Source organism: Cetorhinus maximus, unplaced genomic scaffold (genome assembly GCF_964194155.1).
Source record: "Cetorhinus maximus unplaced genomic scaffold, sCetMax3.hap1.1 HAP1_SCAFFOLD_730, whole genome shotgun sequence".
Taxonomy (NCBI): Eukaryota; Metazoa; Chordata; class Chondrichthyes; order Lamniformes; family Cetorhinidae; genus Cetorhinus; species Cetorhinus maximus.
In genome coordinates, this window is record NW_027596672.1 from 150,484 (window position 1) to 164,317 (window position 13,834).

Genomic DNA, 13,834 nt, shown 5'->3' on the forward strand with positions numbered 1-13,834 from the left:
GCTGATGATTGCACAGTGTTCAGCACCATTCGCAACTCCTCAGATACTGAAGCAGTCCATGTCCAAATGCAGCAAGACCTGGACAATATCCAGGCTTGGGCTGACAAGTGGCAAGTAACATTCACACCACACAAGTGTCAGGCAATGACCATCTTCAACAAGAGAGAATCTAACCATTGTCCCTTGACGTTCAATGGCACCATTGCTGAATCCCCCATTATCAACATCCTGGGGGGTTACCATTGACCAGAAACTGAACTGGACTAGCCATATAAATACTGTGGCTGCAAGAGCAGATCAGAGGCTGGGAATCCTGTGACGAGTAACTCACCTCCTGACTCCCCAAAACCTGTCCACCATCGGTCAGGAGTGTGATGGAATACTCCCCACTTGCCTGGATGGGTGCAGCTCCCACAACATTCAAGAAGCTCGACACCATCCAAGACAAAGCAGCCCACTTGATTGGCATCCCATCCACAAATATTCACTCCCTCCACCACCAACACACAGTAGCAGCAGTGTGTACCATCTACAAGATGCACTGGGAATTCACCAAGGCTCCTTCGACAGCACCTTCCAAACCCACAACCACTACCATCTAGAAGGACAAGGACAGCAGATAGATGGGAACACCAGCACCTGTAAGTTCCTCTCCAAGTCACTCACCATCCTGACTTGGAAATATATCGCCGTTCCTTCACTGTCGCTGGGTCAAAATCCTGGAACTCCCTCCCTAACAGCACTGTGGGTGTACCTACACCACATAAGACCATAAGACATAGGAGCAGAAATTAGGCCATTCGGCCCATCGAGTCTGCTCCGCCATTTAATCATGGCTGATAAGTTTCTCAACCCCATTCTCCCACATAACCTTTGATCCCCTTACCAATCAAGAACCTTTCTATGTCCTTCTTAAATACACTCAATGACCTGGCCTCCACAGCCTTCTGTGGCAATGAATTCCATAGATTCACCACTCTCTGGCTAAAGAAGTTTCTCCTCATCTCTGTTCTAAAAGGTCTTCCCTTTACTCTGAGGCTGTGCCCTCAGGTCCTAGTCTTTCCTACTAATGGAAACATCTTCCCCACGTCCACTCTATCCAGGCCTTTCAGTATTCTGTAAGTTTCAATCAGATCCCCCCTCATCCTTCTAAACTCCATCGAGTATAGACCCAGAGTCCTCAAACGTTCCTCATATGTTAAGCCTTTCATTCCTGGGATCATTCTTGTGAACCTCCTCTGGACCCTCTCCAGGGCCAGCACATCCTTCCTGAGATACAGGGCCCAAAATGGACTGCAGCGGTTCAAGAGGGCAGCTCACCACCACCTTCTCAAGGGCAATTAGGCAATAAATGCTGGTCCAGCCAGCGAAGCCCACATCCCTTGAATGAAAAAATAAATGCCAGAAAGCCCAAAGCTGCAAGAGATTTGCCTTTAGTTAAGCTTGGAAATTGTAATGTGACAAGATATGAAAAGCTTGTCCATGTCCATGGGTGGCTTTTGGAAGCCAGCGTTTATTGCCCATCTTTAGTTATCCTAGAGATGTTGGTGATTCACCTTCTGGAAGCACTACAGGCGTGCGGCTCATAGTGTTGGCAAGAAGGGAGTTCCAGGAATTTGACCCAGCGACAGTGAAGAAGCAGCGATATCATTCCAAGTCAGGACAGCGAGTGGCCTGGAGATGAACTTATTTCCACGTGGCTGCTGTCCTTGTCTGGGTGGTAAAGGCTGCAGGTTTGGAAGGTGATGTCCAAGATGGAGCACAGATAGAATGTACATTGAACGGTTCAGTGTGGGAGTGCCTGTCAGCTCCTGAGCCAAGCGAGGGGTGAATTGGGTCAGGTTAGTTACATATTTGTAAGGAGCACTTGATGGTGCACGAGCATGTGTTATCTGGAGCGGGACTGTACAAAGCAGGATAGTCCCAGGTCCGATCAGTGTGGAGTTGGTCAATCTCAGCTGGCTTATTAATTGGGTCTTGGGTTCTGCAGAGAAAGAATGATGCAGTGGGTGCAGTGTGCCTAAGGACTTAGCAAATCCCGGCAGGAACCAGCTGAGTCACCCCAGGCTGGGAGACTGCAGCATTTCCACTAGCAAAGGACCATACATTACAGAAATCACACACAGGACACCATGTAAACAATAAAGATGTAATTTAATTATCAACATCACAGTAATATTTTCGCAGGAATTGTCTAATTTTCAGCTGCTCCATCTAATCCTACATACGCACAGAACTCCAAGCACTCAGTTATACTCACACTTCCCCCTTTAAATTCTCTCCCTCTTTTTAAAAACAGAATTGGCTCCAAAAAAACATTAGGGAAACACTACACACAAAAAAAGCAAGCCCACACATGATTTCAGGCCTCAGCTGTTCAACCATCCTGGGGAGGAGAGGGGTGGATGGGGGCAGGGGAGAGGGAGTTGGGTAGAGCTGCAGGTATAAAGCTCTCCCTGGCATCATCATGTTGCTCCAGCCATGTGAATTCAGGACATGACAAGGCCAAGAGAGGGTCCAACAGGAGCCTCCTGCTCAGCCTACCTGTCCAGAGCATCACAAGCAACGCAGTGCACTGAGCAACCAACCCCAGGCGGAGACACTTAAATCGAGCAAGACAGATACAGGACCTCACCCACAGACACGTGTAGACAGACCAAAGCTCTCACAGTCGCAGAGAGGCTTCCCCAGGGTCAACACTGGTCAATTGGGTTACCAAAACATCGACTGAACACCTCTATTCCCAATCTTCATATCCCCCCCAGAATGCCTTCTCACCTGGTCAAACAGTGAAGCCTACTTTCCAGACAAATTAATTGGAGTTTTGAGCCAAACCTGAGGATATGACCTCACGATACACAGTCTCGCTGTGGCAGAGCAGGCAGTGGTGGGGGGTGGTGGTGAATCATAAGCCACAGAGTGGAGCAATTTTTAAAGTAATACAATCAAATAAGCCTCCCAAATATTAGCTGGGAACTAGTTCGGAACAATCAAAGCCACGGGGATTCTTTTTAAAAAGACGGCAGGTTCTACTTTGTCCACGTGAGCCCCCAATCGAGAGCAGAAGGGAGCAACTGTAAGTGAAAGCTCCCCCCCTCAACCCGCCTGCCTGTCTCCCCCCTCGATGATCCCTCTGCGGACTGTACAGAGTTGGAACTGTGCAGTTTCACAAGGTCAAAGACTATCACTGAGGGCATGAGCTGCTCCCAGTGACTGAGTGCTGCAAACTATCTGCTCTGTCCTCCACGCAAAATAATCCCTCCAGCACATCCCCATACCTTCAAATTTACTTCAATAATGGCTGGGGAACCTTAAAATTAGTCCAACTGTTGCGGTTACCAGGCCCCCCCCTCGGTGAGGGTCCCTGTGTTAATGTTTCATTATTGGTTGGAGCACCTAATCTGTCACTTGTGAATATTTATGAATGTCCAACACAATGGCATAAATACAAGTGGGGAATGAAATCAGAATGGAAGCAAGCTTCAATCGTACGCACTGTACCACCCGTGTGAACCTGTGGCCTCGCCTCCCCAGTACGTCAGCCCAGTATCACACAGCTGTCCCCTTCCCACACGACCTGGGAGCAGGCTGAGGGGGAGGGCTGGCAGTCAGGAGGTGGACTGCAGTGACGTTTGCAAACCCACCGTGTGTTACCGGGACTCTGGGGGAGGGGGGGGAAAGGGGTAACAGCTTTAGTGGCACACGCAGACACATACATGTGTACACACACACACACCTACATACACACACATACATGTACACACACACCTACATACACACACACATACATGTACACACACAGCTTACATAATGATGCGTGAAACTGCAGAAATTCTTCCAACACCTGCCTATTTCTCACTTCCCTTCCCCCAGCCTCACAAAGACGCTGATCAGTTCCAGTAATGCATTTTCACATGCAAGTTAAATTGCATACACAATAAAAAGGGGTTTTCTTTCTTTATCTCCCCCCACTCTTTATTGTTGCTCAGTAAATTCTACAGCAGTTACAGACGGTTTATTTCAGAGAGAAGGACAAAACAAAAATATATATATATATATATTTATAATCTCATTGAAACATAAGCAGGTGAAAGGAATGTGTCTTAAGCCAGTGATCGACAGCTGCATAATGTACCGGCTACCCCTGTGCCAGCCGAGATAGAGTTGGTGGAGAGGGAGGGGGTGGGGGGAATAAGGGGGTGGGGGCAGGTGGGAGAGGGGTGGAAACCCAGAACAGAGCACACAGCAAGATCCCAGAAGTGGTCCACTACAGCAGCGTCAGAGGAATGCGGGTCCAAGCAGACAGACAGCGAACTTTTAGTTCCAATACACGGAGGATTATAGTTAGTTGCGGCGGTGATGGAGGGGGTGGTGGTCATGGAGCAGGGGCCATCGGATGTTACTCGCCCTTCCGTTTCGTGCCTGGAAGCTTCTCTTGGACCCTGAGGGAAGAGGAGAGAGAGAGATTAGCATCATCAGGAGGAGCCATTGGAATAAACACAGGGGCAGGGATAATCCATCCAGTCACTGAAAAAAGAAGAAAACTCCGGCGGCCAATACCGAAAGCGGAGAATTGATTTAAAAACATGTCTTTCTTTTGCCTAATGTTTGTGTGAGGTTCAACTGAACAGGGAAAGACTGACTGAGAAGACAGTGATGAGGGCCACCGATTTAAACAGAGAAACATCACGTTAGAACATAGAGTGTTCTGTAACAGGCAGTGGTCCATAAGTCCATCAGGTGTAGCAGCAGAAGTAGGCCATTCGGCCCATCGAGTCTGCTCTGCCATTCAATGAGATCATGGCTGATCTGATAATCCTCAACTCCACTTTCCTGCTTTTTCCCCATAACTCTTGATTCCCTTACTGATTAAAAATCTGTCTAAGCCTTGAATATACTTAATGACCCAGCCTCTACAGCCCTCTGTGGTAAAGAATTCCACAGATTCACTACCCTCTGAGAGAAGAAATCCCTCCTCATCTCTGTCTTAAATGGGTGACCCCTTACTCTGAGATTATGCCCTCTGGTCCTAGACTCTCCCACAAGGGAAAACAACCTCTCAGCATCTACCCTGTCAAGCCCCCTAAGAATCTTATATGTTTCAGTAAGGTCGCCTCTCATTCTTCTAAACTCCAATGAGTACAGACCCAACCTACTCAACCTCTCCTCATAAGAAAACCCCTCCATACTCGGGATCAACCTAGTGAACCTTCTCTGGACTGCCTCCAATGCCAGTATATCTCTCCTTAGATAAGGGGACCAGAACTGTTCACAGTATTCTAGTTGTGGTCTAACTAGTGCCTTGTATAGTTTTAGCAAGACTTCCCTATTTTTATATTCCATTCTCTTTGAAATAAAGGCCAACATTCCATTTGCCTTCCCTATTACCTGTTGAACTTGTATGTTAGCTTTTTGTGATTCATGCACAAGGACTCCCAAATCCCTCTGTGCTGCAGCTTTCTGCAGTCTTTCTCCATTTAAATAATATTCAGCTCCTCTATTCTTCCTGCCAAAGTGCATAACCTCACATTTTCCCACATTATATTCCATCTGCCACGTTTTTTCCCACTCACTTAACCTGTCTATATCCCTCTATAGACTCTCTGTGTCATCCTCACCACTTGCCTTCCCACCTATTTTTGTATCATCCGCAAATTTGGCGATAGTACATTCACTTCCCTCATCCAAGTCATTAATATATATTGTAAATAATTGTGGCCCCAGCACTGATCCCTGTGGCACTCCACTAGTTACAGGTCACCATCCTGAAAATGCCCCCCTTATCCCAACTCTCTGTCTTCTATTAGTTAGCCAGTGCTCTATCCGTGCGAATATTCTATCCCCAACACCATGGGCTCTTATTAAATGGCCTAATGTGCGGAACCTTATTGAACATCTTTTGGAAATCCAAATATATTACATCTACTGGTTCCCCTTTATCTATCCTGCTTGTTACCTCCTCAAAGAATTCTAATAAATTTGTCAGGCGTGATTTCCCCTTCATGAAGCCTTGCTGACTCTGCTTGATTAGATTATGTATTTCTAAATGCTCTGCTATAACATCCTTTATAATAGACTCTAACATTTTCCCAATGACAGATGTTAAGCTAACTGGCCTATAGTTACCTGTTTTTTGTCTCCCTTTTTGAATAAGGGTGTTACGTTGGCAGTTTTCCAATCCTCTGGGACTTTTCCAGAATCTAAGGATTCTTGGAAGATTACTACCAGTGCATCCACTATCTCTGTAGCTACTTCCTTTAATATCCTAGGATGCAACCCATCAGGTCCAGGGGACTTATCAGCCTTTAGCCCCATTAGTTTCCCTCGTACTTTTTCTCTGGTGATAAGTTATTGTATTTATTTCCTTCCCACCTTTTGCCCCTTGAATATTTCGTATTTTTGGAATGCTATTAGTGTCTTCTACCGTGAAGACTGAAGCAAAGTATTTATTCAACTCCTCTCCCATTTCCTGGCTCCCCATTATTATTTCCCCAGCCTCATTCTCTAAGGGGCCTATGTTCACTTTGGCCTCTCTCTTCCTTTTTATATACTTAAAGAGGCTCTTACTGTCCGTTTTTATATTACTTGCTAGTTTACCCTCAAAGTTTATTTTCTCCCACTTTATTATTTTTTTGGTCATCTTTTGTTGGTTTTTTATAACTTTCCCAATCCTCTGGGTTACCACTAATCTTTGCCATTTGATATGTTTTTTCTTTTAATTTGATACTATCCTTAACTTCCTTGGTTAACCATGGTTGGTTTATCCCCTTCCTAGAATTCTTCTTCCTCACTGGGATATATCTTTGTTGTGAGTCATGAACTATTTTCTTAAACGTCTGCCATTGTTCATCAGCCATCTTATCTGCTAAGCTCCTTTCCCAGTCCACTCCAGCCAACTCTGCCCTCATTCCTTTATAATTACCCTTATTTAAGTTTAGCACAGTTGTTTCCAACCCAAGTTTCTCACTCTCAAACTGAATGCTGAATTCTACCGTGTTATGGTCACTGTTTCCTAGGGGATCTTTTACTCTGTGATCATTTATTAAACCTGCCTCATTACACATTACCAGATCCAAAATAGCCTGATCCTTGGTTGGATATTATTCTAGGAAACTGTCCCGAATACACTCTATGAATTCTTGCTTGTGTCTACCTTTGCCAAATTGATTTTCCCAATCTACATGAAGATTAAAGTCACCCATGATTCATGTACTGCCTTTTTTACATGGCCTCATTATCTCCTGATTTATTCTCTGTCCTACAGTATAGCTACTGTTAGGGGGCCTATAGACTACTCCCACCAGTGTCTGCTTCCCCTTGTTATTTCTTACCTCCACCCATATGGATTCTACATCTTCCGATCCAAGATCATTTCTTGCTTTCGTAATTATTTCATCTCGTACTAACAAAGCTACCCCACCACCCTTTCCTTCCTGCCTGTCCTTTCGAAAAGTCACATACCCCTGAATATTTAGTTCCCAGCTTTGATCTCCTTGTAACCATGTCTCCGTAATGGTTATAAGATCATACCCATTAACCTCTATTTGTGCTAGTAATTCATTTATTTTACTCTGAATACTACATGCATTCAAGTAAAGAGCCATTAATTTTGCCTTTTTACCATTTTTCCCCCTTTGGCCCTATTAGGTCACGGCGAAAGCCATTGCAACTTCCAAAAGGGAAAAACATATATGAAGAGAAGACAGTTACAGGCCTACGGGGGAAAGAAAGCAGGGTGTGGGATTAATTTGGGATTGTTCTAGCACAGATTTCATGGGCTGAATGGCCATCCCCTGTACTGGAACGCTTTGTGGCTTCGCTCTGGAATAGGGATTTGTCGGGGACAGCCAGGATCCTGAAGCCTGTCCAATACAGAGTCTTCCCATTGAAGCCTGTCCAATACAGAGTCTTCCCATTGAAGCCTGTCCAATACAGAGTCTTCACAGTGAAGCCTGTCCAATAGAGTCTTCACAGTGAAGCCTGTCCAGTACAGAGTCTTCACAGTGAAGCCTGTCCAATACAGAGTCTTCACAGTGAAGCCTGTCCAATACAGAGTCTTCACAGTGAAGCCTGTCCAATACAGAGTCTTCACAGTGAAGCCTGTCCAATACAGAGTCTTCACAGTGAAGCCTGTCCAATACAGAGTCTTCACAGTGAAGCCTGTCCAATACAGAGTCTTCACAGTGAAGCCTGTCCAATACAGAGTCTTCACAGTGAAGCCTGTCCAATACAGAGTCTTCACAGTGAAGCCTGTCCAATACAGAGTCTTCACAGTGAAGCCTGTCCAATACAGAGTCTTCACAGTGAAGCCTGTCCAATACAGAGTCTTCACAGTGAAGCCTGTCCAATACAGAGTCTTCACAGTGAAGCCTGTCCAATACAGAGTCTTCACAGTGAAGCCTGTCCAATACAGAGTCTTCACAGTGAAGCCTGTCCAATACAGAGTCTTCACAGTGAAGCCTGTCCAATACAGAGTCTTCACACATGAAGGTATTGAGCCGTTCAGGAGCAGGGAACGTCCAGGTTGTGATCTTCAGGCCACGGAAACTTGCCCAACCTGAGCTGAGGTGGGGTGGGGTGGGGGTGGGGGGTTGCTGATTGGGGTGAGGGCTGATGTGGGGTGAGGGTTACTGGGCTCTGAGGGATCCTGATCGCTGCCTATGCTCAGCGATCATTCTGTGCACGGCACTCCCACAAATGCAGTGCGCAGAGACTCACCTTGTACATTGGGTCAGATACCAGGAGTCAGGCCTACCTCAGAGCAAACTTGGTCCCCTCACCTCCGCCAGCCAGAATCCTGGGGTGGGGTAGGGTGGGTTTGGGGCAATAAGTAGCTTTAGCCCCTCTGGTGGCATTTTTCTAAACTCTTGCACAGACTCATTTTGAGACTATTCTCAGGATTTAACCAATACTCACTTCCCAACAACACTGGACACCTGCTTCTGAACCAGGTCAAAGTAACGATCAATCTGTGTCTGAAAAAACAGGGAGACAAATATTAATGGTTTCTCATGAAAAGTTTAAACTGAAGCAAATCCGACACCGCTTTCTGTTAATCTCAGGTGTATGGAATACTAGGGTATCCCAGCACTCAGACCCTGGCCTTGACTCAGACCCTTAGTAACCACACATTCTCAGGCCAATGCCCTTCCCACATACACACACAAGAAACTCCAGGGAGAACACATGCACACAGACAGACGCGCGCGCGCACACAGACAGACGCGCGCGCGCACACAGACAGACGCGCGCGCGCACACAGACAGACGCGCGCGCGCACACAGACAGACGCGCGCGCGCACACAGACAGACGCGCGCGCGCACACAGACAGACGCGCGCGCGCACACAGACAGACGCGCGCGCGCACACAGACAGACGCGCGCGCGCACACAGACAGACGCGCGCGCGCACACAGACAGACGCGCGCGCGCACACAGACAGACGCGCGCGCGCACACAGACAGACGCGCGCGCGCACACAGACAGACGCGCGCGCGCACACAGACAGACGCGCGCGCGCACACAGACAGACGCGCGCGCGCACACAGACAGACGCGCGCGCGCACACAGACAGACGCGCGCGCGCACACAGACAGACGCGCGCGCGCACACAGACAGACGCGCGCGCGCACACAGACAGACGCGCGCGCGCACACAGACAGACGCGCGCGCGCGCACACAGACAGACGCGCGCGCGCGCACACAGACAGACGCGCGCGCGCGCACACAGACAGACGCGCGCGCGCACACAGACAGACGCGCGCGCGCGCACACAGACAGACGCGCGCGCGCGCACACAGACAGACGCGCGCGCGCACACAGACAGACGCGCGCGCGCGCACACAGACAGACGCGCGCGCGCACACAGACAGACGCGCGCGCGCACACAGACAGACGCGCGCGCGCACACAGACAGACGCGCGCGCGCACACAGACAGACGCGCGCGCGCACACAGACAGACGCGCGCGCACACAGACAGACGCGCGCGCGCACACAGACAGACGCGCGCGCGCACACAGACAGACGCGCGCGCGCACACAGACAGACGCGCGCGCGCACACAGACAGACGCGCGCGCGCACACAGACAGACGCGCGCGCGCACACAGACAGACGCGCGCGCACACAGACAGACGCGCGCGCACACAGACAGACGCGCGCGCACACAGACAGACGCGCACACACAGACAGGCAGACACGTGCACACACACACATACACGCAGACAGACGCACGCATGCAGACAGACAGATGCACACACACACACGCAGACGCGCGCACACACGCAGACGCGCGCACACACGCAGACACGCGCGCACACACGCAGACACGCGCGCACACACGCAGACACGCGCGCACACACGCAGACACGCGCGCACACACGCAGACACGCGCGCACACACACGCAGACACGCGCGCACACGCACACGCACGCGCACGCGCACACGCACGCGCACACGCACGCGCACGCGCACGCGCACGCGCACACGCACACGCACGCACAGACGCACACACAGACACACGCACACACAGACACACGCACACACAGACACACGCACACACAGACACACGCACACACAGACACACGCACACACAGACACACGCACACACAGACACACGCACACACAGACACACGCACACACAGACACACGCACACACAGACACACGCACACACAGACACACGCACACACAGACACACGCACACACAGACACACGCACACACAGACACACGCACACACAGACACACGCACACACAGACACACGCACACACAGACACACGCACACACAGACACACGCACACACAGACACACGCACACACAGACACACGCACACACAGACACACGCACACACAGACACACGCACACACAGACACACGCACACACAGACACACGCACACACAGACACACGCACACACAGACACACGCACACACAGACACACGCACACACAGACACACGCACACACAGACACACGCACACACAGACACACGCACACACAGACACACGCACACACAGACACACGCACACACAGACACACGCACACACAGACACACGCACACACAGACACACGCACACACAGACACACGCACACGCAGACACACGCACACGCAGACACACGCACACGCAGACACACGCACACGCAGACACACGCACACGCAGACACACGCACACGCAGACACACGCGCAGACACACGCGCAGACACACGCGCAGACACACGCGCAGACACACGCGCAGACACACGCGCAGACACACGCGCAGACACACGCAGACACACGCAGACACACACGCAGACACACACGCGCACGCGCACACGCGCGCACACGCGCACGCGCACACACGCACGCACACACACGCACGCACGCACACGCACGCACACACGCACACACACGCAGACACACGCAGACACACGCAGACACACGCAGACACACGCAGACACACGCAGACACACGCAGACACACGCACACACATGCAGACACACGCACACACATGCAGACACACGCACACACATGCAGACACACGCACACACATGCAGACACACGCACACACATGCAGACACACGCACACACACATGCAGACACACGCACACACACATGCAGACACACACGCACGCAGACATTTTCAAATCCTCAGTCCTAAGAAAGCTGTGCTCAGCTGCTGCCCCTTCAGCACCAACAGGCAGCCTGGGTTGAAAAAGGAAGCAACAGCCAGAAAGATTCAGCCCACACTGCCAGACCCCTCATTGATCAGTGGGCGCGGGTCGAGTACATGGGACAGGCTTTGAGGGAATAACCCTGGGTCATCGATATCTCCCACAGCACCCGGGAACCTACCTGGTAAGTTTCATAGACGATTGGAACACTGAAGGTTAATAGAACAGCTGGAAAAGACAGAGAAAAGAAACAGTCAGAACAAACTGCAGAGCGTCTGGTCACATCCACCCTGACCAGATTCACAGGCTCCAGTGGCTTTAGCAAGGGAGAGAAATCAAGTCGGTACATAATCTCTCCCCACCCCGGTCCTACCCCCAGCCACTCCCAGCCCCGACTCCGGAGATGGACAGATGTTCATCAAGCTGTACGGACCACAAGGTCTAACCCCATGCCAAATTACAAAATGCACGTTACTCAGTCAGGTTACACACAAAATGAACCCCAAACTGTTTGTTCCTGAAGCTTACCTAGAATCAGCAGCGTCAGCCCATTGAAAACTGCTCCAACATAAGTCATCAGCCACATCAGGACCGCAAGCTGTGGTCAGAAATGGGAAATGTCAGTACAGAACATGGCAGCTAGCTCAGGACTCCCCAAACAGCCCCACACATAACTCCAGGAAACTGGGACACACACCATCAGGACAGCAAAGGATGGACACGACACCAGCCAGTGAGGCAGAGCTCGTGTGCCAGATCCAGAGAGAGAGGGGGGGAGCGAGGAACAGAAAGCCCAGGTTTTGCTGCTAATTTATCAGTCGTTACAGCCGAGGCCAACTGCAAACCCATCCTCCTTTTCACCACCACAGCCTCAGCTTAACACAGGCCATCTTTCATTTTAAAAACAGGTTACAAACCTTCAGGGAATCCACCAGATCCTGGACCAGGAAAAGCCGCAGCAGGCATTTCAGAGATCGGTTCAGGTGGGCAAAGGCAGTGTCGCAGTATTTGCGGAAAGTCTCTGCAGACAGGGTGACATCCAGCTCGAGGTAAGCCCTGGACAGAGAGTGAAGGAAGATCCCATTACTGTCACAGCACCAGGCCTCAATATCAATACTCCCACCTTCCCCCTCCTGGATTCACAGGCTGCTTCACTCAACTTAAAACAAGTGGTCATTATTAATGGGCAAAGCTGGGTGGGGAGGGGCAGGGGACTACAGTCAAATCTGATCAGCTTTCTCTGCACCCCCCTCCAAGACTCCTTTCAGGCACATCAGCAAGGCTGTGGCACTATAAGTCTTTCTTACTGTCCAAGCGACTGTCACACAATCTTCAGGTCAGTCCGGGGACTGAGACAAATCTCAAGGCGGGGACAGGGCAAACTGCAGAACAAGTGAAAGGACCACATGCTCCTCGGGAGGGGATGCCCCACCACTCCACAGCCCAATATCCCGTGAAGTTGGCTGTGGCTATTGGAAGGTTGCAAAGTGCCAATCAGCCTGTGAATCCTTCCGCTGGGGGTCACTGTTCTCCCAAGGGAAGGGGAGAAGATACAAAAACCAGTAACAACGGCCACCTTCCCCCCTCCATCCCCCCCAACAAAAGCCCGTGTAGGCCAGGCAGGCCATCTTACTTAAAAGGATTTCCATCGTTGGTTTTCTGCACAGCTTGGAGAACAGATTTATAAATGCGGAAGCTGATGGTGACAGAGAGCAGAGCCAGCACGAGATAGGCCAACACGCTGACCACACTAAACACCGCCAAGGAGACCAGCAGGGTCAGAATTGACCCAAACGCAACCCCTGTCTTCTTAAGGTCACGCCAGTAGATCAGATCCTTCACTGCAGGCAAAACAAGAGAGACAGAATGAAACAGTGTCCATCACGGTGAGCGGCAGCTGCAACTCTGGCAGACTGTCCTCATATCCTGCCCTCATACCCTGCCCTCATACCCTGCCCTCATACCCTGCCCTCATACCCTGCCCTCATACCCTGCCCTCATACCCTGCCCTCATACCCTGCCCTCATACCCTGCCCTCATACCCTGCCCTCATACCCTGCCCTCATACCCTGCCCTCATACCCTGCCCTCATACCCTGCCCTCACACCCTGCCCCAGCACGCGGAGGTAATCATTCCCCACCACTCCCTGCCCCACCTACTCCCAAATTCCACCATCAGTGTCAGCCCA

At 50.6% G+C, this 13,834-nt stretch overlaps 1 protein-coding gene across 1 annotated transcript; it reads right to left on the reverse strand.

Moving 5' to 3' along the window:
- Positions 1-2,135: 2,135 nt before the first annotated feature.
- LOC144674629 (reticulon-3-like) lies at positions 2,136-13,526 on the reverse strand (the record flags this gene model as incomplete). The annotated part of the gene is made up of 7 exons (XM_078535887.1): positions 2,136-3,736; positions 3,773-4,442; positions 8,917-8,975; positions 11,827-11,873; positions 12,174-12,243; positions 12,563-12,701; positions 13,279-13,526. Coding segments are annotated over 6 exons (606 nt in total), but the record flags the coding sequence as incomplete, so codon positions are not given.
- Positions 13,527-13,834: the final 308 nt, after the last annotated feature.